This window comes from Stegastes partitus, unplaced genomic scaffold, assembly GCF_000690725.1.
Source record: "Stegastes partitus isolate 25-593 unplaced genomic scaffold, Stegastes_partitus-1.0.2 Scaffold289, whole genome shotgun sequence".
In the NCBI taxonomy this organism is placed as follows: Eukaryota; Metazoa; Chordata; class Actinopteri; family Pomacentridae; genus Stegastes; species Stegastes partitus.
Genome location: NW_007578020.1, coordinates 430,253 through 458,225, shown reverse-complemented (window position 1 = coordinate 458,225; position 27,973 = coordinate 430,253). Strand labels below are relative to the sequence as shown.

The 27,973-nt window shown below is 44.1% G+C and overlaps 1 protein-coding gene across 3 annotated transcripts; it reads left to right on the top strand.

The window, feature by feature from the left end:
- The first annotated feature begins 245 nt into the window (after positions 1-245).
- Positions 246-27,450, top strand: rock1 (Rho-associated, coiled-coil containing protein kinase 1). Of its 3 annotated transcripts, none has more exons than XM_008282900.1 (33): positions 247-1,111; positions 10,188-10,269; positions 12,176-12,276; positions 12,392-12,529; positions 12,653-12,828; positions 13,494-13,578; positions 13,788-13,932; positions 14,027-14,165; positions 14,703-14,794; positions 15,998-16,157; positions 16,569-16,641; positions 16,737-16,825; positions 17,172-17,220; positions 17,414-17,549; positions 17,724-17,815; positions 17,902-18,148; positions 18,706-18,812; positions 18,920-19,070; positions 19,774-19,934; positions 20,014-20,198; positions 21,447-21,516; positions 21,598-21,701; positions 21,913-22,078; positions 22,186-22,279; positions 22,364-22,452; positions 22,554-22,745; positions 22,835-23,000; positions 24,635-24,705; positions 24,802-24,890; positions 25,021-25,099; positions 25,237-25,498; positions 26,442-26,649; positions 26,901-27,450. In XM_008282900.1, exons 1-33 carry the CDS (start codon positions 1,019-1,021, stop codon positions 26,950-26,952), a joined length of 4,143 nt encoding a protein of 1,380 aa, XP_008281122.1. In that variant the 5' UTR covers positions 247-1,018; the 3' UTR covers positions 26,953-27,450. The 3 variants fall into 3 exon arrangements, 2 of the variants coding, with proteins under 2 accessions (XP_008281122.1, XP_008281123.1); XM_008282901.1 differs by having other exon boundaries at positions 27,392-27,435; XR_520235.1 differs by lacking the exons at positions 25,237-25,498; positions 26,442-26,649; positions 26,901-27,450 and adding an exon at positions 23,583-23,632 and having other exon boundaries at positions 246-1,111.
- The last annotated feature ends 523 nt before the right edge of the window (positions 27,451-27,973 follow it).

The following is a 27,973-nucleotide window of genomic DNA, read 5'->3' as shown; positions in this document are numbered from 1 at the left end:
ATGACAGCTGGTTCTGACCCGGTGCACATGTGGCACACACACACTCGAGCAGTGGATTGGGGAAAATAAAAATTGTAAATCAAAATAAATGTGCTTTCTCCCTCTTGAGCAGCTTTCCTCTGAGGTTCATCGCTCACCGGTGAGTCTGGGCAGCAGCAACGTGTTGCCCTCAGCGGGCTCAGCTCTGTGAATGCGCCTCGGCACGACGCATGCGCAGTGCTTGACATTTTGAAGTCGCTTCTCCGGGGTGTTTGAACAGGAAGGCGGACATGTTGGCCAGGCTGTGGGAGAAAATCGGGCATCGTCTGCGATTGTTTTCCGAAAACTAACACGCATCGAGCCCGATTTATACGCGTTGGATGTGAGAGATAGCGCCGTGTGGACGGGAAGCGGCCGACCGTCAGTGACAGCGGCCGGGATGCGGCGGATGAACCGGCGTTAGACGCGCTTACGACTCCGCGTTTAAACTGATCGAAATTTGGAAGAAGCAGAAGTTTTTTTTTTCCCACCACTTCTACTTTTGAGCTGTCAGATTCGTTTGCCGTTTTCTGCACGGGCCCTGGCACAGCGATGGGACCGGGCCTGGACTAGCCTTCCCTCTGACTCCGTGTTTTTTCCTCCAACAGACGTTTACGTTGAAACTCTTTTGTTTGGATGCAGCAACATTTTAAGCTCTTATCCTCAGCGGCATCCTACGGAGGCTGACTAATCTGTCGCCGCATTTGTCTTCACCTCTGAAGTTGTTCGCCACTCACGCTGGGAAAAAAAACACATCTTTGGTGTCTGGAAATGTGGCTTTTGCATGTTCAGTGCAGCCGTAACGCCTCCATTGTCCGTGAAAGCTCGAGGAGAACGATGTGTTTGCTTTGAAGTGTGGCGTAAAGTTCTCACGAAGAAAGGAACATTTGGCTAGCTAGCTAGCTACCGCTGGCTGCTAAAGCTAGCTAGCCAGCCGTCTGCCTCGCCAGTGAGCTGTTTTTGTTCATAACCCAACATCGGGACTGAGTTTAACAGCAAGATGTCTGCTGGGGAGAGTATGGAGGCTCGGTTTGAAAAAATCGATGCCATGTTGAAGGACCCAAAGTCGGAAATAAACACGGATTGTCTGCTGGTAAGTTTGTAGCTTGGCTAGCTGGCTAAGCTAGCCAACGTACAGAGGCAACCATTCGGGGTCAGGCTACTCCTTGGAGCAGAAATTCTTTCCGAGACCAACAGTTCGTCTCAGTTGTCACTGAAGAAATGCTGACATTGACGCCGACAGGCCGGTTTGTCTCACACGCTTTGTGAAGTTTAAACGCTCCTGTACGAGGGTCTATAAAGTCAGAACTTTCAGAAAGGAAGCAAGCAGCAGTTTGAACCGTCTGCTGCTCTGTAGTCAGATGTTGTATAAACTCAGTCAGAAACAGTCAGTGTGTAAGGCAGGAGATAGCTGGCACTACGGTACATGCTTAACGCCCATGTTCTGCCAGCAGCTAATAACTGGCACCAATGAAGGAGTAATTAAATTAAAAAGCAATGGCCACTAAAGTAGACTGACAGATGGCATCCGCTGTGCTCTACAAAGACAGGCGCACTTTGTCAGACTGTTGTAGGTTCAGGGCAGCTACAACAAATCATGTCACTGCATCTTCCAAACAGTTTGTTCCTGGCTCAGAGTCCAAACTGGTCATGGTTTGTGTTGTTTGGATCATCAGTAAGTGAGTGGCTGGGCGTGCTGTTTTGTCTAGATTTACTTATCTGAGCTTCATGTGAGCAGATAGGCCTCCTGCAAGCCTGTCGTAACCTGCAGGCCTCCAGCTGCATCAGTACACCTGTTGGCTGGAGTTTGGCCGAGCTGCTTCCTGTCTACGGGTGACAACTCACAAAGCGACGACTCTCCTGTCTGAGGAGAGAAGGTAACTGCTGCCACGTGCTAAACCCCGGAGCAACACCTTGGTTGGTTTTTATTACATGCAGCAATCCCTGGAACTGACTCATGCCAAGTGGATGTTGTTGTGTCACGGCTTTGTTGATGTAAGGAGCATTCCAGCTCGGCTGATGGTGGCACTGGGTTTCTTTTCACAAGGACTTTAGTGACTCATGGGAGGCAGCTCTGCTCAGATGTGGTCAATGGAAAAAACTTGCCCTGGATTTCCAGAGCTGACCTATATCACCTGTGTTTTGTGTTTGCAGGTATGACTGGGTGTTGGTTTAGGGATCACCACTCAAACTAGAAGGAGTGAACAGTAGCTGTACACAGTGACTTCATTGTGACTTGTTTAGGTGTTAGGTGCATATTCTCTGATGATTGATTCCTGTCTGTTGATTGTGTGATATGGGACATGTGAGCCTTCAGACCGATCTACTGAGCAAGGGAACATCAGGGAGGCAGTCTGTTATGATAAGGGGGCTTGTCCTAGAACTCCACCCACACACCCATCTTGAAGTGTTTGTGTATAGCTGCTGCTGTAGATAGCTGTCTTTTTAAAAGAAAACTCGCTCAGTCTCCATGACCTCTCATCATGCTGCAGAAAGAGGCTATTAAACTCACCTAAAAGTGCACACGCTCTGCATTTTTAATGGCGTAAAGCTGTGGGGACTGTTCCTACTGGCAGCCGCACACACAAGGGTGTTGTTCGTCTTTTTTCCCCTCTCTGCAATCTCCCCTGATCAATGAATGGAGGCCTTTTGCTGAGGCTCTCTCTGCCACCATGCAACTCCACCCACAGCTTAATAAAATTCCATGCTAATCAAATAACCTCTTGTCTTTGACTGGCCTGGAGTTCCCTGTGTGTCCCAAAGCCATTCTGCATGTCTGGAGAGAGCTGAGACCAGGCAGGCAGCTCTGAGGTAGCTGGGTGTGGGCTCCGCTCTCTACCCATAAACCAAAATTATGTGGACTGAAGACTCATGTTTCTGAGGGCTGTGAATCAGGACATTTAACTCATAAAGCAGCCAACATGCTTGGCTATGAGTAATAGGTTCCATCAGAATGCACAATACAAGCCTTTTACTGGCCATGTTTCTGTACCTGGCAGTGCTTTCTGTCTGAAGTATACCACTGTTGGGATTGTGCTTTTTCCCTGCAGAGCGCTGGCCTGTGTTGTGGTGATGGTGACATTTGGCCTGTACCTTACCACTCAGCTCTGGGCTTGCATATCTAGTCACTGTTTTCCAGCCCTGTTGCCCTTATCTTTGCACTCTAAATAAATCCTGCTTGGAGTGAAGAGTGCCTTATCTGGATGGACTGCCCCCTCCCCAATCATTGTGCTCTAGATGGGCTTCCAAAGAGCCAATCTGATCACACAGAATTCCTGACATTGTGATGTGGAAGCTCAGTGCCATTAAAGGCCTAAGCATTGCCCATATATGCCGGTCTTTTGGCTAAAATAAATCACTTGCGTCCAGTAGTTTTATTCATTTGTGCCGCTTGAACATCCTCTGGAAGTTGGTGCAGAGAAAGTGTTGTGTTGTTTTTCTATTTGTGAAAGCATTAAGTCTAACTTTGTAGCTTCAGTTGCGCTTCCAGAGAAATGGAGTGTGTTCATTCATCGTCTGGTAAATTAGAATGGTTGAATCGATATGTTGGAACTTGTTTTGCACTGTATTTGAGACGCATAAAGGCTTCCTGGCATCGTCTTTGTTCTTACCGTGACACTTGGAGTGCGTTCGCTTCTCTACGTTTGATCCCTCTTTCATCTGTTATTTGGACCTTAAATCTGTAATAAGAGTAATTACAGGAAACGGCGAGGCCAATAAACCAGATCTGTAGACTGTGATTGTATGAGCACTGCATGTACATGTTGGGGTGGAGGTTCTTACTCTGAAGTAATTCAGAAGCAAAAATTATTAAAATCAGCAACACAGTAAAAAATTCAGTTCGTGTCGACCAGTGAAACAAACGAGGAAAATCATTTGTGGTCATTTCTAACACTGCAGTAAATGCATGCACAAAGGAAAAGGCTCATCTGTGATAACTAAATGAGGCTCAGTGTATTAAATCATATCTGCAGGTTAATGCCTGCCAGTGTTCTCAAATTAGATCTCATCCCACAACGTTTGTGTTGGTTGATTAATGGATTTGCTCGTTACTGCATAAAGCCAGCCTGTGTGAAACATTTTATTGTTTTAGCATTTTAAGAAAAAGCAGCCTTAATACATGCTTTACTTGAGAAACATTTGCTCTGGCAGAGGCCTAGCACTCAGTCACAACTGTGTAGAACAGTCTATAGAAGTTGATGGAACATGTTGCTGGCATGCGTCCTGATTCCCCTGCATGGTGGATCTGCTGAGGGCCAATCTGACTACAGTGAATCCTTGTCTGTGTTGAGTGCCTGCACTTGTCCCAGCAACCTTTGCCTCAAATAGATAAACCATACCTGTAAGGTGTTGTCTGCACTGATAAGCAGCTGCCGTCTGTGTGGTTCTATATTTACTAAAATATTTGCAATTTTGACCAAAGGAAATGATTAAAAAAAAAACATTCTCATTGAGCATGTAGGCCTGTGTCGGGGGATTGTGGCTGTGATTACGGAGTACTTTCTCGGGATGCACTAATACCAGTATTGGTACAATACTGTGCTTTTGTGTTTGCTTTCAGAAAAATATAATAATACAATGCTAACCTCTTGTTAGATGGACAGGTAGGCACAGGAGAAGCAATGGCAATATTTTAGGATAAACGATGATGACAAAAGGAAAGCTATGCTCTGCTAAATCATCTAGAGGAGGAGTGAAAAATACCACCTTTTAATTCAATAGATTTGATCAGAACAAGCCGAGTTGAAGGGATCTGCTGCTGGTCGCAGTGGGACACAGCAGCAGCCGACTGCAGCAGTCACTGAAGTAGCGAGAGGAGACGTCCAGTGCTGCTGACCCACAGTCAGAACAAATAACAGAAGCTCCCGCGTTGCTTCTGATGACTGGCTGTTGTCAGTTGTAGATGACAAAGGATTTCGTCATCTCCTCAGCATACAGGAGCCCAATTATGAGATTCCCAGCCGTCCCCACATGACAGAAACTGTGCTAGCAGAGCTTCATGGCTTTGTGAAAAAGCACATCAACACAGTGTGCGAGACGTTTCAGCCTTCAGCTTCACTACTGATATTTGGACCAGCAGCGTCGGCTCTTACTTGTGTTTGGTGATTTATGTCAGACGTGAGCAAGTCCAGAGTGGAAGAGGTCAGTGGGAGGAGGAGGGACAGTAAATCTGGCAACTATCTAAATATCTTAACTAGCTATCATCAGCAAGCTTTCTCCACAATCGCAGAAGCTACCTTTTAATGGTAACCGTTCTTCATGTCACCGTTCTTCATGTCACCCAGTCAGATAGTAATGCAGATGATCACAGCAGGCTTGAATGCACCGACCACCTTCATATACCCTGCAAGGTCAACATCATTAACACACAGGAAATATACCAACTATATTTATTTGTACTTAGCTGTCTTACAATATAGAGAATCACTAGTCTGGATGTTAAATGATGAATTACATTTCCTTGAGTTGAAAAACATGTATTTGTGGTGAAGTTTATAGTCAGCGTTTGATCCATGCCTATTGTCACAACGGTTCAGGGCTGTCAGTTGTAAACTGCTCTCCTCAGCTTTTCAGTTATGGGAACAACAATTGGCTGAGCTATTTGTTGCTCTGCATTCCCTCAACTGGCTGATTATGTGCAGGAATGCACGCGAAAATGATCCAGTCTTTTAATAATTGGATTGCTTTTTTGTTTTTATTCACCCATTGAACTCTACAGCCTTCTGCATCTCTTTTATTTTTTTCTTAAGGACTAAAATCCCAGTTAGTTTGTCCCACTTACAGAGAGCTCCGTGACCCCTGTCCACTAAAGATGGCCGCAGTGAAATGAATAGATGTTTAATGGGATGGTTATTTGTTGGAGCAGTGCAGTCAGGAAAGCAGAGTTTTGCTTGAGAATCCAGAGCTCGGTCAGTGGAAACACGTGAGTGTTCTCTGCTGTTGGAATAACTCAATTATATTTTCACATGAAAGCATTTGTGACAGTGATTCTCACTCACTGGGACCTCATAAGAAAATGGAATGCCCCTGTTTTGCCACCCCTGGGTTCACTGTCACTGCCATTTATCCAGTAGAGTTGTTAGATATGCAGTCTTTCTAGGTAAGTGGGATTTCCTGTCAGTAGGTATTATGTACAGCAGCAGTGTGTAAAAGTAGTTTGGACAAAGCACATAGTTAAACCACTGAAGTCTCACTGGTGGGTTTCAAAGAGCACCAACTGAATCCACTCAGGTACTTATTTCCTCCTGACTGCCTTTACCTGAGAGTTCGCAGTGAGGAAGCCATGCGGTATTTCATGCTTTGAATGGCTTCATTGGTTTGTATGATCACATTCGTGTTTACATGGGCACAGCCCGCCGTGGAGCTGCCTTTATTTGCCCGGCGAACTGAATGGCTGTCTGCACAATTGCTCACATGTGGAAAGCATATTGTCTTGAAGAGGTGGCAGAAAAGGAAGTGAGAAGTAGGGCTCGACTCAGGCCAGTCCACATGCCTTGTGCTGGCATGCAGAAAGGGATGATGTGGCTGAGTCTCTCATGGAAATTTTAACTCAGACTTTAATGTCTGGAAAAGAGCTTGTGTGTTGTGTGGATTTCTCTCCCCTAAAGCTTAAGAAAGAGAAGAAATAATTGCCGTATGTGATGCCAACCACTGGCTCAGTGTGTTTTGTATAAGTACATTTTTTACATAATTACCACTTTTCATTAACATGGTGATGAGACGGTTTTTCATATTATTATTTAGTAATCCCAGGGATGTGTCGCCCTCTGGCTGGAGCAGCATCAGCAGAAATAGGATAACAGGAGCACTGCAAGCTCTGGTTTGTTTTCCTAGCGATTTTTCCCAAGGCTGCCACATAATGAAACATAGCCTGTGGACTGCTACCGCCCAGCGCTTGTTGTGCTGAGTAAATCATATGCACGATATTACTCAGTTTCGAATGATGTAGATTGCCAGCATATCCTATATGGTCTGTTTTTAACAGCATTTAATCTCAGCAACTCTTCCGATGTAATTGTCATACGTTTTTGTCTGTTGTCTATATGATTCGTACATTTGGAAGTGTAGATGTATTATTTTTCTGTCTGCATTGCTAGAGTCACTTTTATTTTTTCCGTTTTGCACTGCTCACTGCTGCTGCACATTCATGCCTTTCTCCTTCTGTTCGCCTGGAAAGCAGACAAACTCATGAGCCCTTGGAAATTTCAGAGCTGCGAAGAAGTGTGGTAGAAGTGCTTATCTAGGAACGGCTTCACCTCTGGAAATTACTCTGAATTACTAGCTAAGAAAAGGCTTTGTCAGGGATTCTGCAGCATCAGCCTCGTATTTCTGTAGCGTTGCTGCTGCTGGCTGCTCTGCTGAGTGGTTTGATAGCTAAAAACAAAACGGAGGCAGCCATCACGGGTAACTTAATATATTTATCTGACTTGTCTCTGCGTGTGAGACAGAAATTTGACTCAAAATGAAGATGTGTTTAACACTGAGGAATCATTTAATTGCAGATGAATATGCGGCGCTTTGAAGTGCACGTCTTAGGATTGTGTTGTTATGATGGAAGGTTTGTGTGCAGGTAGAGATGTTGCATTACTTTTTACACAAGCTCCTGCTCAAATACAGTATGCCTGTAAATATTAATGCAAATCGGTGCACAGGATGGAATTATGGCAATACTAAGTTTTATATAATATTCTGTATCAGCTAAAACCAGTCTGGTTCATTTGTTCAACTATTTATTTTCTTTTTTCTTTTCCATTTGCCACATTATAGATTTACATGTATATCATAGATCAGGTTTTCTGTATTATCCACTCCGTATACCTCTGTATTTCAGAATATTCTCCCCTCTGTGAGGATAGATGACACCACAGCAGAGATGTAAATGCAGATATTTAGTCTTGGGACAGTTGCTGCTCACTAACCTAAATTTACGTCTTTAAATTCAACTCATGTTGCATATTTTGTGTCTGAAACCAGTTTTATTCCACAAACCGTCTGATGGTTTCTTAGCTTGTGCTCTAGTGTGATTTTTTAGCTCCTGCATTGCCCTGGTGTTTCACTAGAAGTGTCTTAGCATGGCTGTCATGCACTGTGACTTTTCTTTGTTTTTTCCTCTATTTGTTCTCTTATTGGACTAGCCAGCCCCACATGCACCGGCCCTCCACTCCCTCCGCCTTCCCGTCATAGTGTTTAACACTAGTGCTGATTGAAAGTAAGGCTCACTGTGTGACTCTGTGCTTGGGATGGTTTTTTCCTCTCCCTTCCTTCACTTTTTGTTGAGAACTTGTTTGGCCACATACCTAAAATAGCTCTCTGACGTGTACAGTCCTGTTAAGGAATGTTACTGTGGCTGTCCAGAGTTCTCTGCGGCAGGAAGTTATGCAAACGTGCATTGCTGAGCACAGAGCCTTGTGATTAGGGTCCTGAAGGACTCAGTTCTTCAGCGTTTTTTCCCAGTGTAGGCTGGCTGGATACTGTATGGCTAACAAGGCCCCCTTTTCTCCCAGCCTATGGTCTGCCTTGTGTAAATAGTCCCCTAATGTTTGCTCCTGGAGTTTTAAAGCTGAGCTGAAGATGGCTCTGTGTGTTGATCACAGCCCTTCCACACATTAATTTCCCATATTCTGTCCCAGTAAACGTCTAAGTTACTGTTGTTCTTCCTACCAACCGTTCTCCACCTCCCATTTTCCTTTCCCCCCTCCCACCTGCCTTTTCCCTGTTTCCACCCATCCTGCAGGGCATTTGCTTGTTTTATGTCTCACATAGCGGGGTATGGCCCTGACCTCCACCGCTGAGCAGAAGCAGCAGAGTTACTTAAGAGGATTCCTTGCCTTGTCTGAGCTGCTGATTCACCATGTGTCATCATTGCTTTGCTCAGAGATGCAAAAAGACATTAGTTATTAGCAGATTCACAATACTGGAATGACGGGATTCCTGCTATGATAGTGAGTTCACATGTAGATGTCGCTTATGTCAACAAGCAAAGGCTGTTCCATATTTTAGTAGCAGCTCAGCTGTAACGCGTACCTCTGACCCTTTTAAGACAAAAATGCAGACGAGCTGACCTGTGACTGTATCACAAGATGCTCAGTTTCAACATCTGGCTCACACCTGCTTTAGGGACTGCATAGCACTACGAGTGTTCAAGTGTTTGTGTGCCTGTCTTTTTTCAGCCATTCTGGATTATGGAAGATTAGATTAAACCCTGCCCGTGGCACTTATTCTCCTGCCTAGCCTGAGGCTAGATAGCGCCTTTGTTTTGCTGCTCTGCAATTCCAATATAATGACTCACGCGTTATTTCAAGGGATATTGAACGTCTTTATTTTATTTATTGACACCTGTAATTGTCAGCATTGTTTTCCAGCTAACTCAGATGATGCTATTCAAGCTGTCCTGATACTGAGGAGGGTGAGGGGCTGGTGAGGGGGGAGCAGCTTCTGTTATTGAAGTGGGTGTCAGTGAGGTCGTACGGTTGACCTCGCCATATGGTTACTGATGTATTTCACTATGTGGCCTCAGTAATCACAAGTTTTTATTTCTTGAGTTTCTTTAATTACAAACCTGATGAACTGCTGCTTTTTAGCATCCAGAGTAGTTTTACTATTTCCATTAGCTATATTTTAAATATGCTCCAGAGAAGCTGCAGTACTGCAAATCTGTGAAACACTCCTTACCACGCTGTCCATATGTGCTGATTGGGGTTCAGCTGTACGGCTCATACATGCATCCTGGACAGTCAGTCCCTGAACCGTCATCATGCTTTCAGTGACTGTGAGTTTCAGAGTCGAGTAGATTTATAGATGAACGCCGTTATTTTAAAATATTTTCTGCCTGCATTTCTGTCTCTGTAAGGCAAAGTGTAGAATGTGCCTCAGAGCTACGTTGAACATGTTAACGAGAATCGTTTGAGGTCCTTCAGTGAATGTTTGACTTTTGTTTTTTGCTCTAAGCCAAAATCCTTTTTTAATCAATGTTTTTTAAGTTTATAATTGATGTAATCCAGACTGGAATCCTACTGCTACCTTTGTGCAGAAACCTCTGCTCAGAGCCAGTTCACAAAAGCCCTTTTCCTGACAGCACACCGTGTTTTGCTTTTCACATAATGGCCGTGATGTTGCTGGATGCTGTAGTTTTGTTTTCCTGTTTGTTGACCCTTCTCTCCTTTCTTCAGGACGGCTTGGATGCGCTGGTATATGACCTTGACTTCCCTGCCCTGAGGAAAAACAAGAGCATTGACAACTTTTTGAATAGATGTAAGTACCTTGCATCACACTCCATCCCTTCTGGTCTCCTCTAACGTGGATCTTCCCATGTCTTTCACTTTAACCATTTGTGTCTGCAGACCCTCATACATACGGGTGTAAGCCTAGGCTCAGAAAAGAGGGCTGTTTTTGGGTCACAGCCTCTATGTGGGCTTGGACACAATAGGTGTCTGCTGCTTAGTGTCCCCAACAAAGGGGCTTTCATAAATAGCTGGTGACCCACATGATGCCTATCAAGGTTGGCTTCTCTTTTTCATAGTGCCCTCAGACTGGGGAACCCCTATTACTATGTTTAGACTCAAAAATGTCTATCCTTGGCTGGTAGTAATGCTAAGTAATTCTGTTTTTCATTAAAAGATTGAGTATTTCTGCTCAATTCACAAGTAAATGAGTAAGACATGGCAGCTCTCGTGTTTGTCCCGGAGCTCGTTCTCACAGAGCCAGCAGTGTCCGAGGTGGGGGTGGGGCACTGCTGTAACACGGGGTATATACGTCTTTAATTTACTGAATTACATATAGACACACGTATAATTTAACTCTAAACACGTATAAACGAACTAAGCTAAACAACAAATGCTTACTCTCCTTCCTTTTCTGTTAGAGCAGCGTGTTCTCCCTCCCTGTGGAATAATTTATAGCCTTCACTTTTCCTAAAGAGTTCTTCACTAAATGCACTTTTCCCTGAAATCTGTTGAGGTCTGTATTCATACCTGGTATTGATTGTGTAGTGGCTGACGTTATGGAGAACTGACCGTGTTCCCTACGCTGTAGAAATGTGCAGATTGCTGCTGCTGTAACCGTGAAGAGCTAAGTCTTGTTTTGTCCATGTAGTGACTTTTCTCTCACTGTAAACAGCTTTTTAAAGCGTTTTATTAGTTTGAGGAAAACCAAAACATAGCATTTCATATTTGAATATCAACCTAAGCTACTGTAAACCCTTGGGCACAAACTGCCATTAGGAATCTCCTCAATTACTCTTGGTCCCGTACTTTTGTGTAAAGCACTGATGGATATGGTCTAATGGACCAGTTGTCTACTGAGACACTGGTCCTCAGCAGCATGCGTTGCCTGAAGCCCTCTCTACTCTGAATTCTCCCCATGCATTGTGCTTTGCAGCACAATCAGATCAACTGATTGCTCTACTGTGTGCCTGCCATGCTGGGACCTACTGAAAATAATTCAACACACACACATGCACGCTAAAATCCTATTTGCACCCTTCCTAAACATGATTTATTTGTCTTCACGGTTGTCTGGCATTGGGAGCTTGGGAGCCTATGCTTACAGTGGAAATGACTGACTCATAAATGTTCTTATTCTAATAACTTAGAACTTGCTTTTTATTTTTAGATCCTTTAAACTCGGATGCCCCCACACCCTCCTTTTCCATGCGTTCCCGTGCCAATTGTGACCCATGCGATTTGAAAATTATCCCCTTAGTACAACTATGACCAAATTTGGCTGAACAGTGGACAGTGTCTCCCCGAGGGGAGCTAGAATTATTACATCAGGGAGAAGCCGATTCTCAGTAAGCAACAACAAACTGTCCCCAAACTGCATCTCTCAGCTGTGCAGCAACAACCGTCAACTCTTTCTAGTTTGTTTGCCGGCAGTCTGAGTGTTCCTATGAAAGTAGCTTCTGTGACATGTGGCCATTGTATGAATCCCAAATGACGTTAGATTGTGAAAACAGGGTGGCTGTGAGCTGATTAAAATGCAGCCACTGCAGGAACTGTGTTTTTAGGAAGATAAGTGAAGTATCTGAGAGGTACAACGCTGTGTTAAGGCTCTAATTTTTCCACCTACCTTCAGCTGTGATACCTGAATGCACGAGGCTTGAGCAGTGTACAGCTGTCATGTACTAACATCCATCTTTGCTTGTTTTATTTTTTTCCAGACAAAGAGACCATTAGTAAAATCCGTGATCTACGGATGAAAGCGGAGGACTATGAGGTTGTTAAAGTTATTGGGAGGGGTGCATTTGGAGAGGTGCAGTTGGTAAGAATCTGATTTTGTCCCACTTTTGAATAGACGCACAGAATATATATGAACATTTTTAACAACTTCTGTGCGTGAATGAGTCTGACTTGACTGTCACTTTGTCTTTTTGCAGGTAAGACACAAAGCCACATGCAAAGTATACGCCATGAAGCTGCTGAGCAAGTTCGAGATGATCAAGAGATCGGACTCGGCTTTCTTCTGGGAGGAGAGGGACATCATGGCTTTTGCCAACAGCTCATGGGTGGTGCAGGTACGATGTGGTGGAGAGGCATTTAAAAGCCACCTACTCTGTGATTATGTTACTCATGCAGACATAAATCCTACGAGATGAGTCTGAAATGAGTCACTGTTTTATGTTTATTGTCTCCTACAGCTCTTTTTTGCTTTCCAAGACGACCGCTACCTCTACATGGTGATGGAATACATGCCCGGTGGCGACTTGGTGAACTTGATGAGCAACTATGACGTCCCAGAGAAGTGGGCCCGCTTTTACACAGCGGAGGTGGTCCTGGCCCTGGACGGAATCCACTCCATGGGCTTCATTCACAGGTGACAGTCTGTTCCCCCGTCTTCTTGGTTTTCAGATCGGCCGCAGTAAAAAAAAGAAGAGCAAGTAGTTTTCAAACAAATATACCATTGCTAATAGAATTCCTAAGGATTCATCCAAAGCCAGCGTGTAAAATCATTTATCTTTTATGGTTTTGTGAGACGTGTGGTAGGACCTAGAAGGTGTGGTGGCAGCCTGAGAGCTAAGAAGGCATTAAGGTCATAAAGGAAGTAGTAGGACTGTTTGTCTCATGTTGTGTTAGTGCATTTTAAAACTGAGACTCCATCGACTCCAAAATTAAAATTCCTTCTTATTTGTATTCTAAAATAAAACTAAAATAAGACATTAAATGAGCTGCAGTTGCTCCCATCCTGTCTCTTTTCTGTTGTAGTCTTTCAGCGATCATTTATAGGAATTTTATGTCTCGATTTAGTTCAGTTTAATGATGCTGCTTGTAAATCTGTTTTGCCTTTTTTAAAGAATAATTAATAATCCTAACATTGGTGCGGGTTAGACAATCCTGCGATGTGCTCTCCTGTTAGCTGGAGCTTTTTGTTGCTGCAGATGATCTTTGTTTATCGGGTTTAACCTTGTGTTGTGTGCATGTCGTATGGACGTGTTGCTGCTATGTATTTACACTGATGTGACCATGTGTTCGTGTCCTCAGGGATGTGAAGCCTGACAACATGTTGCTAGACAAAGCAGGTCACCTCAAACTCGCAGACTTTGGGACCTGCATGAAAATGAACAAGGTATTGCTTTTGTTTTATTCTAACACACCTGTCCTGTCACACCACATAGATAAACATGACTTTTTTGTTATAATTTAAGGATTTTGATGGCTTCAGTTGAAAATGAAAATGTCCTAGGCACTAATCTGTTGTGGGAAAATAAATATAGCAAGCAAGTTGTTATTTATATACAAGTATAGGAGTTGTGACGATAGTGACAATGTCTCCAGGATGGTATGGTACGATGTGACACAGCAGTGGGAACTCCAGACTACATTTCGCCTGAGGTACTGAAATCCCAAGGAGGAGATGGCTACTACGGCAGAGAGTGTGACTGGTGGTCAGTGGGCGTGTTCCTGTACGAAATGCTAGTCGGTGAGTTTCAATTAAGTATTTACTTAAAAAATAAATAAATTACAGACTTACAGACGAACCTATCGGGTACTAATCGTTCTTGTGTTGTGCACAGGGGACACTCCTTTCTATGCAGACTCACTGGTGGGAACCTACAGCAAAATCATGAACCACAAGAATGCCCTGACCTTCCCGGATGACAGCGACATCTCCAACGATGCCAAGAATCTCATCTGTGCTTTTCTGACTGACAGGTTAGATAGTTCCGTCTGAGCCTCTCAGAGTCGGATGGTTTTTCTTGTGCACTAACTTCAGTATATTTAATGAAGCCATGCAAATTTCTACCTTTATACTGTCACTATTTTCTAAGACAGGCCTTTGACGTAAAGAGCTGTGTGTCAAACTTTCAGGCTTTTGAATTCGTGTTTTTCCAGCAGTTCTGAGCCCTCATTACTTCGTAGTACAAGACACATGAAATATTTGGGGCTGAAAACACCTTTGAGTTCTGTTAAGAACTGCAACCAAATCAGTTTTACTTCCACTGCAGACGTCATCGTCTAAATCCAAAATCTCATTTTCATTCAAGATGAGTTTTTCTATACCAAACTTAGAGAATCATTATTATCAGATATGTCATAGTTTCAATAACAAAACCTCACCAATTAAATGTGTATGACATAGAGGCATAGAAACAAGAATTAGTTTCCTGGATGTGTTTCTGTTTTCTTAAAATTCACTGGAGAAAGCTTCTATAAACACTCAAACTACGTGTGTTCCTCTGACCCTCACAGGGAAGTCCGACTCGGCCGTAACGGCGTCGATGAGATCAAGAGACATCCTTTCTTCAAGAACGACCAGTGGACGTGGGAGAACATCAGAGACAGTAAGAACCTTTCCACCGCTACGATCACCGATTATTTCACAACTCCCGTTTCGTTTGGCAGTCCGTTCGCTGTTATTGCAATCATGTAGCCAGTAATCATGTTTTCCATTTGACCTACTACAGACAGTCGCAGGAAATTCTTGTAGACGAGCCATTCATTCAGTATCCTCTCCAAGACCGAACGTGATTCCTGCTCGGAGTAATAATTGGCAGCGCAGCATTTTTGAGGCCAACAATGGGGAAGCAGCTCAACACAAATGTTAATGCGCTGGGATTGACACTGGAGCAGAGAGAGATTAGAAATGTAGGGCTAAATCCAGTCACTATAGTCCGTTCTTTAGTGGCTTTATATTTAATACTTCACTAGGCTGAAGTCAGCGCTTTGGTGTCGGCCACCCCCGTCGTTTCGGTGACCGACCAGCTCTGCTAGCTGCCTACTTTCCCTTGTTTTAAAGAGAGTTTCCAAAGAGAAGTCATCCTGGAAAATAAAGAAAATTAAAATGCTTGTTTTTCTATCTCTTCTCTGTTTTTGCTGTAATCTGCCTGAAGAAACAGTTATGACGGATACAATATCTTTTTAATCCTAGAGGCAAGAAAGCCGAAAAACATGTATTTTGACTGGGTTTAGCTGACCATATGCATCAAAAATATAAATGTATGTACAGTAAAAAAGATCATTTAATTTGCTCAGCAGTTTGATTTACAGTTATAGGGTTGTTTTGCCTGTTTTCTCGTGATGTCCCAACACCAGACATTTGGTCACATGTCGAACGACGGTAGCAGGTTGCAGTGAAGTTGTTGCTACACGTTTTGCCACCACTCCACATGTTGTTGTTGTTGTTTTGTATCTCCAGCGTCTGTGGCATCTGTGATACTGAAAAACAAGTGTCATCACGTTTTCAGAATTTTGGGATCGCCTTATTTCCGAACTACCAGTTTTCTGGTGGCATCCCTACTATTCACTGATGTAAACACACCTTAAACCACACAAGAGAACATTATTAACTTAGTCTCTGGAGTGTTCGTCCCTGTAAGGAAAGACGTGCCCAAACTTTTGGGAGTGTGCTCTGAAACCTGTGTTTTGGATCTGGGTTGCATCAGGGACTGTGCTTTCATCACACAGTGACTTATTGTATGTAATGTATTGTGGTGACTCTATTTTCCCGTGTATCATGAATCTTTCACCCCTTGTGCCATGTGCAGCGGCTGCACCTGTAGTGCCTGAACTGAGCAGCGACGTGGACACCAGTAACTTTGACGACATCGAAGAGGACCGGGGAGAGGAGGAGACCTTTCCCATACCGAAGGCCTTTGTGGGCAACCAGCTCCCCTTCGTAGGCTTCACCTATTACAGCAACCAACAGTAAGTCTGCCAGACTTCAGCCCTCACCATGTTTATCATCAGTGTGCAGAAGTGTCGGTCTGATTCCGTGTGGCACAGAATGGTCCACATAATTATATGAAAAGGCAGGACTGTTGCTGTGATGCAATATTTCCCATCTTAGTATGAAGTAGACGTCCACATTCCACAGACTGCACTGTCCTCATGGTTCAAATCCATTTTCACAGCAGACATTGTTTGAATACTTTGTTTTGGAGCAAACATCACATCTGCCCTTTTTCTGTAAATCCTCGTCATTATCATGTCGTACATCTTTTTATTAATGCTTTTTCTTTGTTGAAGACATCGTGGCAGTTGTTAGTTTACACTTTAAGGGTTTTTTTAATTTAATTGGTGCAGTTTGATGTTCATAATGAAACCTTCTTTCTGCAGTCCTCTGCGCAGCTCCACTGCCACGAAGGCCAGCGACAAACGTAGCAGCTCCGCGAAAGAAGACAAGAGTCATGTGAGTAGGCGATTCAGGAGAAAGCCTTTGAGATGTAGAATATCTGCTAATTATCCGTGTCGTATGATGAATTCAAATGCTGTGTTTCTGTGCAGCTGGAGAACCTGCAGAAACGAATCTACCAGCTCGAGGAGCAGCTCCACAGTGAAATGCAACTGAAGGATGAGTTGGAACAGAAATGCAGGTATGTAAATTCATTTTTTTTTGCTCTTATGTAACAGATAGCCGCTTATGTCAAGGTGCTTATTAGATTAGTCAAACTAAAGATAGGGTGCAAATTCTTCTCCGAATGGACCACAATAGCAGCACAGAGATGAGGGATTAAGATGAGCTTTGTGTGTGCTTCCTGTACTTGTGTGTACTTCTAAATGTCTAAAATGTCCGTAGATGTTATTATGATGTAGTCCCACTGTGTTCTCTGTCCCCTGGATGTGTGTGTGTGCCTGTTTGTAAAGAGGAAACCGGTCGTTAACATGCAGCCATGTACCTGAGACTTTAACGTGATAACCTTTTCCTTCTGTTCTCTCTAGGACATCAAACACCAAGATTGAAAAGATCATGAAAGAACTGGATGAAGAGGTTTGAATGCTGTTTTCTCTTCTTATGGATAATTTAAAAATTTGAATTATATCCATAAAAACGTATCTACAGCTTTTGGGTTTCGGTGATGCAGCAGGCAGTGGAGTTTAAATGTTTTACTGTTTAACATCAACGGCTGGATCGAGGATTGCTTTCTTCCTCATCACAGCTGCTCTGTTGTTTCTTGCCACAGGCGAACCTGAGGAAGAGTGCAGAAGGCAGCATGTCTCTGCTGGAGAAGGACAAGATCATGCTGCAGCACAGATTCACGGAGTACCAAAGAAAAGCTGACCAGGAGGCGGAGAAGAGGCGCAACTTGGAGAATGAGGGTAAAGATGATGAAGTTCTGCTGACACTTTGCAGTGAAAGTGTGACTTCGGAGTGAGGTTGCAGGTGGAGTCAGTATATGAACGTGGTTGTGCAAGTTTTCATCTGGAATTTCAGAAAGATTTGTTTGTAAATGAGGTCCAGTGTCATTCATTCCCCCCTTTTTTTATTTCTAGTGTCAACTTTGAAGGAGCAGCTTGAAGATATGAAGAAGATCAGTCAGAACTCGCAGGCCTCGAATGACAAGATTGCACAGCTGCAGAATCAGGTATATAATGCACACACACACACATGCAGTGGCAATAATGGAAGACGATGTGTTAAACTTTATTCTCCCTTGTTTTTGATCGACAGCTGGAAGAGGCAAACGACTTGCTGCGTGCGGAGTCGGACACGGCGGCGAGACTGAGGAAGAGCCACACGGAGATGTCCAAGTCGATGAGCCAGCTGGAGAGTTTGAACCGCGAGCTGCAGGAGAGGAGCCGCGCAACAGACGGAGAGAAGGCGCAGCTGGACAAAGAGCTCCTGATGCTTCAGAGCACCCTGGACTCAGAACGGAGGAACTACAGCCAGGGTTCAGAGGAGATCAGGGAGCTGCAAGGTGACGCACAAAGCATGACACTGACAACAAACCAATCTATCATGTCAACAAAGTAACATCACTGACAGCGTCACGAAAGTCTAGTTTTCAGTGTTGACATTTTTAAAATCTAATTTAATGCCTGTTTATAAACGACGCCACATGGCAGCGTATGAAACACAGACGCAGGTGAAAAGCAATTTGTCCTAAGCACTTCTACTGTATGTCACTCTTATTCAGACATGTAGGACTGCCAAACAGACTCTCATCTGATAGAACTCACTTCTCACTCTGTCAGTCTTATCCAATCACTGACGACGCCATCTGCATCCAAATCAGATTCATCATCAGTCACTTGTGTTTTCATGGGGACAAGCTTTTGAAAGTCATATAAAACTGGGAAATGAGAAACTGTGTTGGAAAGATGTTAAAATAATTGTCTTAAAGTCAAGCAAGCTGAGAGACAGACTGTGAAAACTGAATTATTCCCCCCCCAAAAAAGGATTTTAAGTTAAACCAGCAGCTTCCTATGATAAACACTGTGATTTTGACTGTCTGCATGTATCTGTCACTCTTAGCGAGAATGGCAGGGCTGCAGGAAGACAACAAAAACTTGAAGCTCAGCCTCTCCAAAGTGGAGACGGAACGCAAACAGGCCCAGGAAAGGAGCAATAATCTGGAGAAGGTATGCACAAGTAGTCCCAACAGTATTTACGTATACATGCTGTGTTAGTGCGTCCAACCTGTAGAAGTCTACGTGTTTACTTCTTCTCGTTTTACGCCTCCCTGTAGGAAAAGAACAACCTGGAGATAGACCTGAACTACAAGCTGAAGACGTTGCAGCAGCGTCTGGAGCAGGAGCAGACCGAGCACAGGGTGACACGGGCACAGCTCACAGACAAATACGAGTCTATCGAAGAAGCCAAATCAGCTGCCATGAATGGTATGCCAGTCCTGTGTCGGAGCACGCCCTACCCCACTTTTCCTCTCGCTTCTTTTTCTGTACGATTCCCATGTCTTTCTTTCTAAATCCCACCTGCTACGCCTTCTCTATCTCTTGTAAATTTTACTGCGTTTCCACCTTTATTTTATTTAACTTCTTCTTCACCCCATCGCCCTTATCCTCCCTCACCTTTCTCTTCTCCTTTCTGATCACGAGTCACCTCCAGGTGCTGTCTGGTTGAGAGGAATTCAAGGAGTGTAAGCCACCGAGCATGTCGGGACATTGCCTCTTTGCATATCAAAGCTTGACTGAAAAGTAGTTTTTGTAGCAGAACGTTGATCTGTCCAGGTGATTTCTTGCCTCTCGTGTAGCTCGTGGTGGACTAGAGCCTCTCCGTTAAAGATTTCTTCACCTGAAAATGAAGTTACTCTGGTGAAGGCTCATCGTTGTCCATTTTTACCGATTTACATTAAAGAATTCCTTCAAGTTTCTAAAGAATACGGTGTTTAGTGTAGTTTATGTGAAACCACAGAAGGTCCACTTTGAACAAATACAGCTCAGGATGTGTGCTTTAAATATGAAGAGGAAAATAGTGAAAACGTGCGAGAGAGAGATAGCGGTGAGAGTTGATACCTGGTGAACGGCTGATATGCAGTTTCTAGCTGTTTAATGAGGACCTGACCATTTCGCTGTCCTGCTCCAGCTGTTCAGCAGAAGATGTCGGAGGAGAACGGAGCGAGGATGAGGGCAGAGAGCCGGGTCGTCGAGGTTGAGAAGCAGTGTTCAATGTTGGAGTTTGACCTCAAGCAGTCTGTGCAGAAGATGGAGCAGCTGATGAAGCAAAAGGAAAGGCTGGAGGATGAGGTAAGGGAACGACCTGCATACATGTGAGCTTTGACGTCGTCGCTGCCTACGTAAAATACCTCGTTCTTTCCTCCTCCAGGTGAAGAGTCTGCGGATACAGGGAGAGCAGGAGTCCAGCAAGCGCGTCTTGGCCCAGAACGAGCTGAAGGGCCGCATGCAGGACGTCGACCGTCTGAGATGTTCAGAGAAGCAGCTCAAGCAGGAGATCAACACGGCACTAGAGAGCAAACGCTCACTGGAGTTCCAGCTGGCGCAGCTGACCAAGTAAATGCTCTTCCTGAATTGGAGAACTGGTTGTAATTGCTTACATGTTTTTCCCCAGGAAGTGTTCTTCATGTTGTCTCTGCACTAATCATATCACTTGAGACATGATTTAATGGGACTGAAACTAAATAAATGTAACTGGAATTATTGCTATTACTGATATTAAAAACAATCCATTTAGTATTATGGTTATTAGGAAAATAGGTTACTTTGCACCACTGAGCCAGTTAACGTTCCTCGGAAACCGTCTGGCAGCGGCTCCGGCCAGGGGTTCTAATTTTCTGTTATTGCTGCTTTGCCCAGTAAGTCTCTTTGAAAGTCAAGGCGTAAATAGCCCTACAATTGCCTGCTATTTTCAAATAAGTGCTATTATTCCAGCTTAGAGCATGACTATGCCAAAGCTGTTCTGCAACCGTGTTTACACCACAGGATTAGGGTTGACTCTCCGTCCAGCTCCATCCACTCAGTTGCTAATCCTCTGGCCAGCTCATTCTACTGCTTTCTACTACATGGGTGGACTGGGCTGACTTACATGCTGGCGCGGTCCTTACTGCTGAAGAGGGCTGCTCAGAGGCACTTAGTTATTGTGTAATATTTGCAATAGCTTTTAAAGAAAGAAAGGAAATGAAGCACATAATAAGGAGTTCACTGACTGGTGCAGATCTTCCTTCTTAAATATTAACAGACCAAACTAAAGAAATGCTGATTGACTTTCGGACTCTGCTCTCCAAACTGATGTATTTTTATGGGAAGCTTCGTAGTTTTAATGTTGACAGAACTTTTATGCGAATGCTTTTCTCTTGTTATATTGAATCTATCTTAACTTTCTCTTTTATTTGCTGGTATGACTCCCTTTCCTTAAAAAGTAAAAACACGTTACAGGGTATCGTAAGACTGTGCAGCAAAATTGCAGGGATTAACCTGAATGACTTCTCAGCCCTGTATCAAATCAGAACTTTAAGTAAGGCCCGTTCAGTCCTTACGGATCAGAGCCACCCGTTGGCTCGTGAGTTCCTGCTGCTTCCGTCAGGGCGCAGGTTCGTCCTGCCAAAGTGCAGGACTAACAGACGCAAGTATTCTTTTGTCCCTGCTGAACAAGTAGATCTACTTTCTGTTTTACTTGTTTATCGTTTTGCTGTTTGTTGTTGTTTCAGTGCGATTGTTGGACAGATTTATTGTTTTACTGCATAGCAGACTGAACACTCCTGGAATCTTGACCCCTGTTGTGCTTGTGTGACACATTAACAGACAATATAGAGGCAACGAGGGACAGATGAGGGAACTTCAGGACCAGCTTGAGGCCGAACAGTATTTTTCTGTAAGTATTAGTGAGAGGATCTCTGCCCTCATTGTTGGATATAGAAACCAGCAGCTGAACTATCGGCCTTTTCTCCCTCAGACGCTTTACAAAACTCAGGTCAAGGAACTAAAAGAGGAGATCGAGGAAAGGAACCGGCAGGTACAAGAGGCTCATAAAAAGATTCAGGACATGAACAGTGAAAGGTAAGAAACTAAATTCTGTTCATGAAGACTGCGTTTGTTATATTTACTCATCCAAATGATGACGATTACCGTCAACCTGCTCGTATTCTTTCTGTCTGCTTCGGTTGTTGTTTGATGAAACAATACCAATCACAAGAAGCTAACGCGGCGAGGATCTTTAAAACTAACTTTGTCCTGTTATAAAAAACTTTGCCTTTCATCCTGCCCACAGGGACTCCCTGTCTGCCCAGCTGGATCTGACCGTGACCAAGGCCGAGTCAGAACAGCTTGCTCGGGCGCTTCAGGAGGAGCAGTACTTTGAGCTCAGCCAGGAGAACAAGAAAGCAGTGACTCGACACAAGCAGGAGATTAGTGAAAAAGAGTCGACCATTGCACGGGTGAGCAGAACCGAAAACGTCCCTCCAGCTGGCAGCTCACTGCCCTCCTCCACACTGACATCATCGTGTTGTTTCAGAAAAACACTAATGTTGTCATTTCTGTTCAGCTCGAGGAGTCCAATAAAACTCTGACCAAAGACGTGGAGAACCTCAGCAAGGAGAAGACCGAGCTGAGCGAGAAGCTCCGGGCTCAGGAGGAAGGTACTGTCCTTCTGTTGACCTTTATGTCTCCCTGCAATATTCTAATGATGTTGTTTTACAAGCGGAGTCCCTTTTCCCTCTCAGAGTTTGCATCTCAGAAGGAGGAGATTACAAATGCAATCAAGGCAAACTACGAGAAGGTTCTCAACACAGAGCGCACACTGAAGACTCAGGTAAAGACCCACCTTCCTTGTGAGATGTACCGACAGTCACGCTGCGCCTGCTGAATAAGAGGAGAACAGCCACTGATGCTTTGTCCACCTCCATCTGTCAGGCGGTGAACAAGCTGGCAGAAATCATGAATCGCAAAGACATGAAGCTGGACCAGAAGAAGAAGGGCAGCACGGCTGATCTGCGGAAGAAGGAGAAGGAGAACCGCAAGCTTCAGCTGGAGCTCAATCAGGAGAAGGAGAAGTTTAACCACATGGCCATCAAATACCAGAAGGAACTGAGCGAGATGCAGGCGGTGAGTAGACGTCACAGCACCCTGCGGCCTCCAGTACGATAATCTGACAACTGGTTGTGACCCAGATCTCTCGACCTTCCTCCCACCAGCAACTGTCGGAGGAATGCACGTATCGCAACGAGCTGCAGATGCAGCTGGACAGCAAGGAGAGTGACATCGAGCAGCTCCGGGAGAAACTCAGCGACTTGCAGCAGCGCATGGATAACTCGAGTGTCACCAGCCTGCAGACGGACGAGACGGACAGTAACATCGCAGGTATGATGACGGCGGTGTGTAACAGGACACACGTTCACAGTGTGTTCCTGTGTGTGTGTTTTCTAGCGTCTGATTCAAATAAGTTGTGTGTTTAAGATCTCTGTTGTTGTTGATCTTGATGTACTTTGTCCCAGATAATGCAGAATGTGTGGACACAGTTCCTCCATAATAAGAACTCTCTGAATGTGATTTTTTTGGACTTACATTTTTATAGGTTTTACCTTTTTGAGCTTTTGCCTCAATATGCTGAAGGTAACAGATTTTCTCGTTGCTGAAATCAGTCTGTTTCCCAGGTTTGGTGCATCGTGCCTTTAGTAGATTTTTTTTTATAATTAGAAAATAATGGGTGTTTTTATGAAACAGACAGCTACACGTGTATGTGTGGCTGGTACATAGATGTGTATATAAAGCAGAGAAAACCACAGATTTATTCATATCAAGCTTTAGTGGCATATGCTGATTTGGTGCACCGTCTTTTTCCTAAACATGAATATAAATATATCCTGTACTAGGTCTGTGTGTGTTTTAAATGTATTGGTGTCTGTAGTTAAATCCTTCTCTTCTTATTTCCCTCATATCCAGTTGGTTCTCCTTGCTCTTCTTATCTTTGTAACTTCCATTCCTTTTCCTCTGTGAGTAACTGCGTGGACGAGCCCATTCTACCCGGCCTGTGCTGCAGCTGTAGTTTGTCGTTTTTTGCCCCTGATTTTTATTATTAAGTGTTCTTTTGCCAGAGGTGCTGCAGCCACCTCTGTGTCGACAATTCAGCAACACTTTTGAAAGAAGTCTGACAGAGTGAGGAGCAAATGGCTTGTGGAAAAAACGTCAACTCATTCTTAAAAACGAACAACTAACACGAACAGGATGTTAGATGACAGCGCTGGCAGTCACGAGGCCAGCGCCAGCAGCAACGTAACCGAATTAGAGCAGGCTGTACTGACGACACCCTGTGTGAGGTTTACCGCATCACTCTCAGCACCTTTCAAATGTGTCCTGAAACTGAAAAAGCAGCTTTTAATTCATGGTGCCGTGCTCTTCAAACACGTAACACTCCTGTTGTGTCTTTGTTGGCATGTTCACTAGACGTTTGGACACGAAGACGTCGCTCACGATGCCACATTCAGTTGACGAGCCCGTTTAGTTCACCGATCCCGTTGAGCTTGTGTTGTTTTAGCTGCATGCACTTGCATTTATGATTTTCGCACCACATGATGTCAGATCTATCTTAAGATGCACACGTTTGTTTCTGTGGACGGAGTGAGTGATCAGACTAATTGAATTCCTGCTGCAAAGCTATGATTATAGCATTTGAACTAAATTGAAGCCGCTCTGTTAACATGCTATCAGAGGGAGTTGCCTTCGCCTAATGTTCTCCTCCTGCATGGGAGTGTCCAGTAGCAGCATGGGATGTCTGCAGTCAGTTCTCGTCACCTACTCCAGTGCAGTCACCTTAACACTGGCAGAACTCCCCGAACAATTCATCTGGTGTTTTGAAACAGTTTACAATTTTTGACTTTTTCTTTTTTTTTTCCTCCCAAGTTGAGTTTGGATTTAATTGCTGCATGGCCTTTTCCCAAAAGTCTTTCATTGTTTTTACACGTGTTGAAGTGTTTCTGTGCATCTGCTGCTTCCAGAGTCCCGACTGGAGGGTTGGCTGTCCATTCCTAATCGTGCTAATATCAAGCGATATGGATGGAAAAAGCAGGTATGCTGCATGTTGAGCTTTGTTATGCTGCAACAACGAATGCTTCCAAGACCTTGAGGGCAAAACCAGGTTTCTTCTTCTTTTTGTTTTCACAAGTATGTGGTGGTGAGCAGTAAGAAGATTCTGTTCTACAATGACGAACAGGATAAGGAACAGTCGAACCCTTCAATGGTACTAGATATTGAGTAAGTATTTTTTTCGTGTCATCCTCTTTTTGTATCTGCCACAGTTTCTCCTCAAAACTGTGGACAACAGGACAACGAGTTAGTAGGACTGACACACATGTCATCTCTAATGTTGTGTCTTTTTGTGCAGCAAACTGTTTCACGTGAGACCCGTCACACAAGGAGACGTGTACCGAGCTGAGACGGAGGAGATTCCAAGGATATTCCAGGTAGGACACTCGTCTCTGTCCCTAAGTTTCATCCTTGATTTTCGTTCAGCCTGGACTAGATTCTGCTCCGCCGGAGAAATGTTTGGTGCAGAATATCTGACCAGGCCCTCTCTCTCTCTCTCCCTTCGCCGATTCAGATTTTATATGCCAACGAGGGCGAGTGCAGGAAGGAGGCGGAGATGGAGACGGTCCCTCAGGGCGACAAGACCAACTGTCTCCCACACAAAGGCCACGAGTTCATCCCCACGCTGTATCATTTCCCTTCCAACTGTGAGGCCTGCGCCAAGCCTTTGTGGCACGTCTTCAAGCCACCTCCGGCCCTGGAGTGTCGCCGGTGCCACGTGAAGTGCCACAAGGACCACCTTGACAAAAAGGAGGATGTTATTGCTCCTTGCAAAGGTAAAGTCTTGTCCTTTATGGTTTACGTCTAAACAATATCTGTAAATCTAGTCGATGTTGAGGCCTTCACATTACTGCTCAGTCTGTGGTGTGTCACTCCGGCCCTTTGGAAGGTTTTTATTGCAGCTAACGTAGAGATCTCCTTGCATACAAACAACAGTCATGTTCAAATTCAGTGTTACTCACCACAACACACTGTGCATTTCCTCTTGGTCTGTATCAATCATTGTGTCCTATAAAATATCTCCACAGCTCATGTTTTAAGTATTTCAAACATTGCATTCTTTACAGATGTCATGTTTGCTAGCTAGCATTTTTCCTCCTGGCTTTTGTTGACAAACTGCAGCGTGTCTCGGTGCGTTGCTGCCACTTGTTGATCAGTGGACTCGTGTGAAACCACTGGCATGAGCATGATGTGGTGCACACGTGTAAACAACATGGGAAGCCTGCTGATAAGAGCAGCTCCATAAAGAACCTTTAATGCGTTACACCGCCAAAGCAAAAAATAAATAAAATGAAATTGCAATTTGTAAGCATATCTCATTAAACGAGCACCTCATGTTCAGTGTGTTGATGTTGTCAGTGTTTTAGTCAGTAATTATAAGAACACCCACATCCTAAAGAACATATTAAGAACTTAATTAAACCAAAATCCAAAAAAACATTCATGCTTTTCTTGATCTGTTATGATCATAAACTGTATCTCACTTGTTGTTTAAGCATAACAGGTAAATTAAATATGTCGTCTTGGGATCTGTGACATTGTGATTAGCATTTATAAATATGTTCAGAAATGTTATCGCCCTCAAGCATTGATTAGTCACATTGATCATGAAGCTAATCCGTAGCTGTACCATGACTGTTGAGGTGGCAGATGCCGCCTAGTGGAGGTGGTCGCCGTCAGACTTGTTAACCTGTAACGCTGTCTGCCGTCGCCTCACAGTAAACTACGACGTGACCTCCGCCCGGGACATGCTCCTGCTGGCCCTGACCCAAGACGAGCAGAAGAAATGGATTGGCCACCTTGGAAAGAAGATCCCTAAGACCCCGCCATCAACATTTTCAAGAGCCTCGCCTCGTTCTATGTCCACCCGCTCTGGACCCAACCAGTCCTTCCGCAAGAACCCTAAAAGCAATACGGCAAAGCTGAGGTAACTTGAGTTTTAGGTTTTCAAGCCATTTCCAAGTGTTTTTTTTAAACTGTGATTGAATTTAAAGACATTTCCAGACACTAATGTTGACATAACTATGGATAACTGCGTAGCGTTCAGTAGAGCAGAGTATTCTTTCAGGCAGTGAGTGAGGGTGTGTTGCAGTCAGAAGTCTTTTTTTAATCCCATCTTGTGGGCTGAGATGTGGTCTAGTCAGTCACATGACCTGCTGTTTGTCTCCTGTGTTGTAGCAGAGCGCAGTCCAGCCTCCAAGCAGCAGACACAACATCCAGCACTTGTTGACAGGAACTTCTTCAGAAAGTGTTGATGTGTTGTTGTTTTTTATTTTTTTAGACTTTTTCCTCTACGGCTTTAAACTTGTCTATTTATTAATTGTGTAACTTGGCGTTTCTAACACGACAGACACTTCCTGGTTGGTTGGTTGACTCCTGGGCTCTATCCAGTGGACACTTGGGATTTTTCTAATTGGCACTAATGTGTTATTGGGCTCAGTGACTAACTTCATCGACTTACTTTGCAACTCTCATTAGACCGGTCCACGTTAAGGATTTTTACCTGTCATACATGATGCGAAGCTGTTGATGGTGTTCCCGTGTCTGTGAAGCAGCTTTTCTGTTGTGTGTGTGTGTGTGTGTGTGTGTGTGTGTCAGGGTGGGTTACTAACCAAAGCAAAGATGTCGTCTTCCTTTTACTGGACACCTGTCTCTGTTCTTTCTTTCAGCTAACCATCTGAAGCGTTGGGATTTTTTTCTGGACTCTAAACTTTCCCTCCTTCCTCATCCTCAAAAATGGAAAAACCTGTATTACATAGAAATCTCATTAAAAACAAAAAAAATATATATATATTGATAATTAACCAGCGCTGGGAAAATGCAGCACGTGTCAGATACAAGGCATGACGGACATTCAAACGCCTGATCTCCATCTGCATTTCCACGTTCAAGAGAAACTCACCGACAAACTTGCAGCTCTCCATTTCTACCAGAAGATGGCACACTCGTCTCGAACTAAAGATGGACAACAGAGAGATGGACGGACTCATGTCATGTAGACACTCTGTGCTTCATATCAAATGACAGTTGTAACGGAAACTGGAAGGTAAAAGGGGGTTTTGCTGGGACTCCTGCAAGTATGTGTTCAGTTTAAGGTACTGTCATACAGGGATTGCAGATCTGCAGTGAAAGGTTGACTCAGGGGCGGAAAATGGATTTCTATTTAGTAATTTCTTTGCCCACCTGACAGATACGTGAGCTACATGCAAGCATACTTTTGTTTCCAGCTTAAAAAAAACAAAAACAATGAC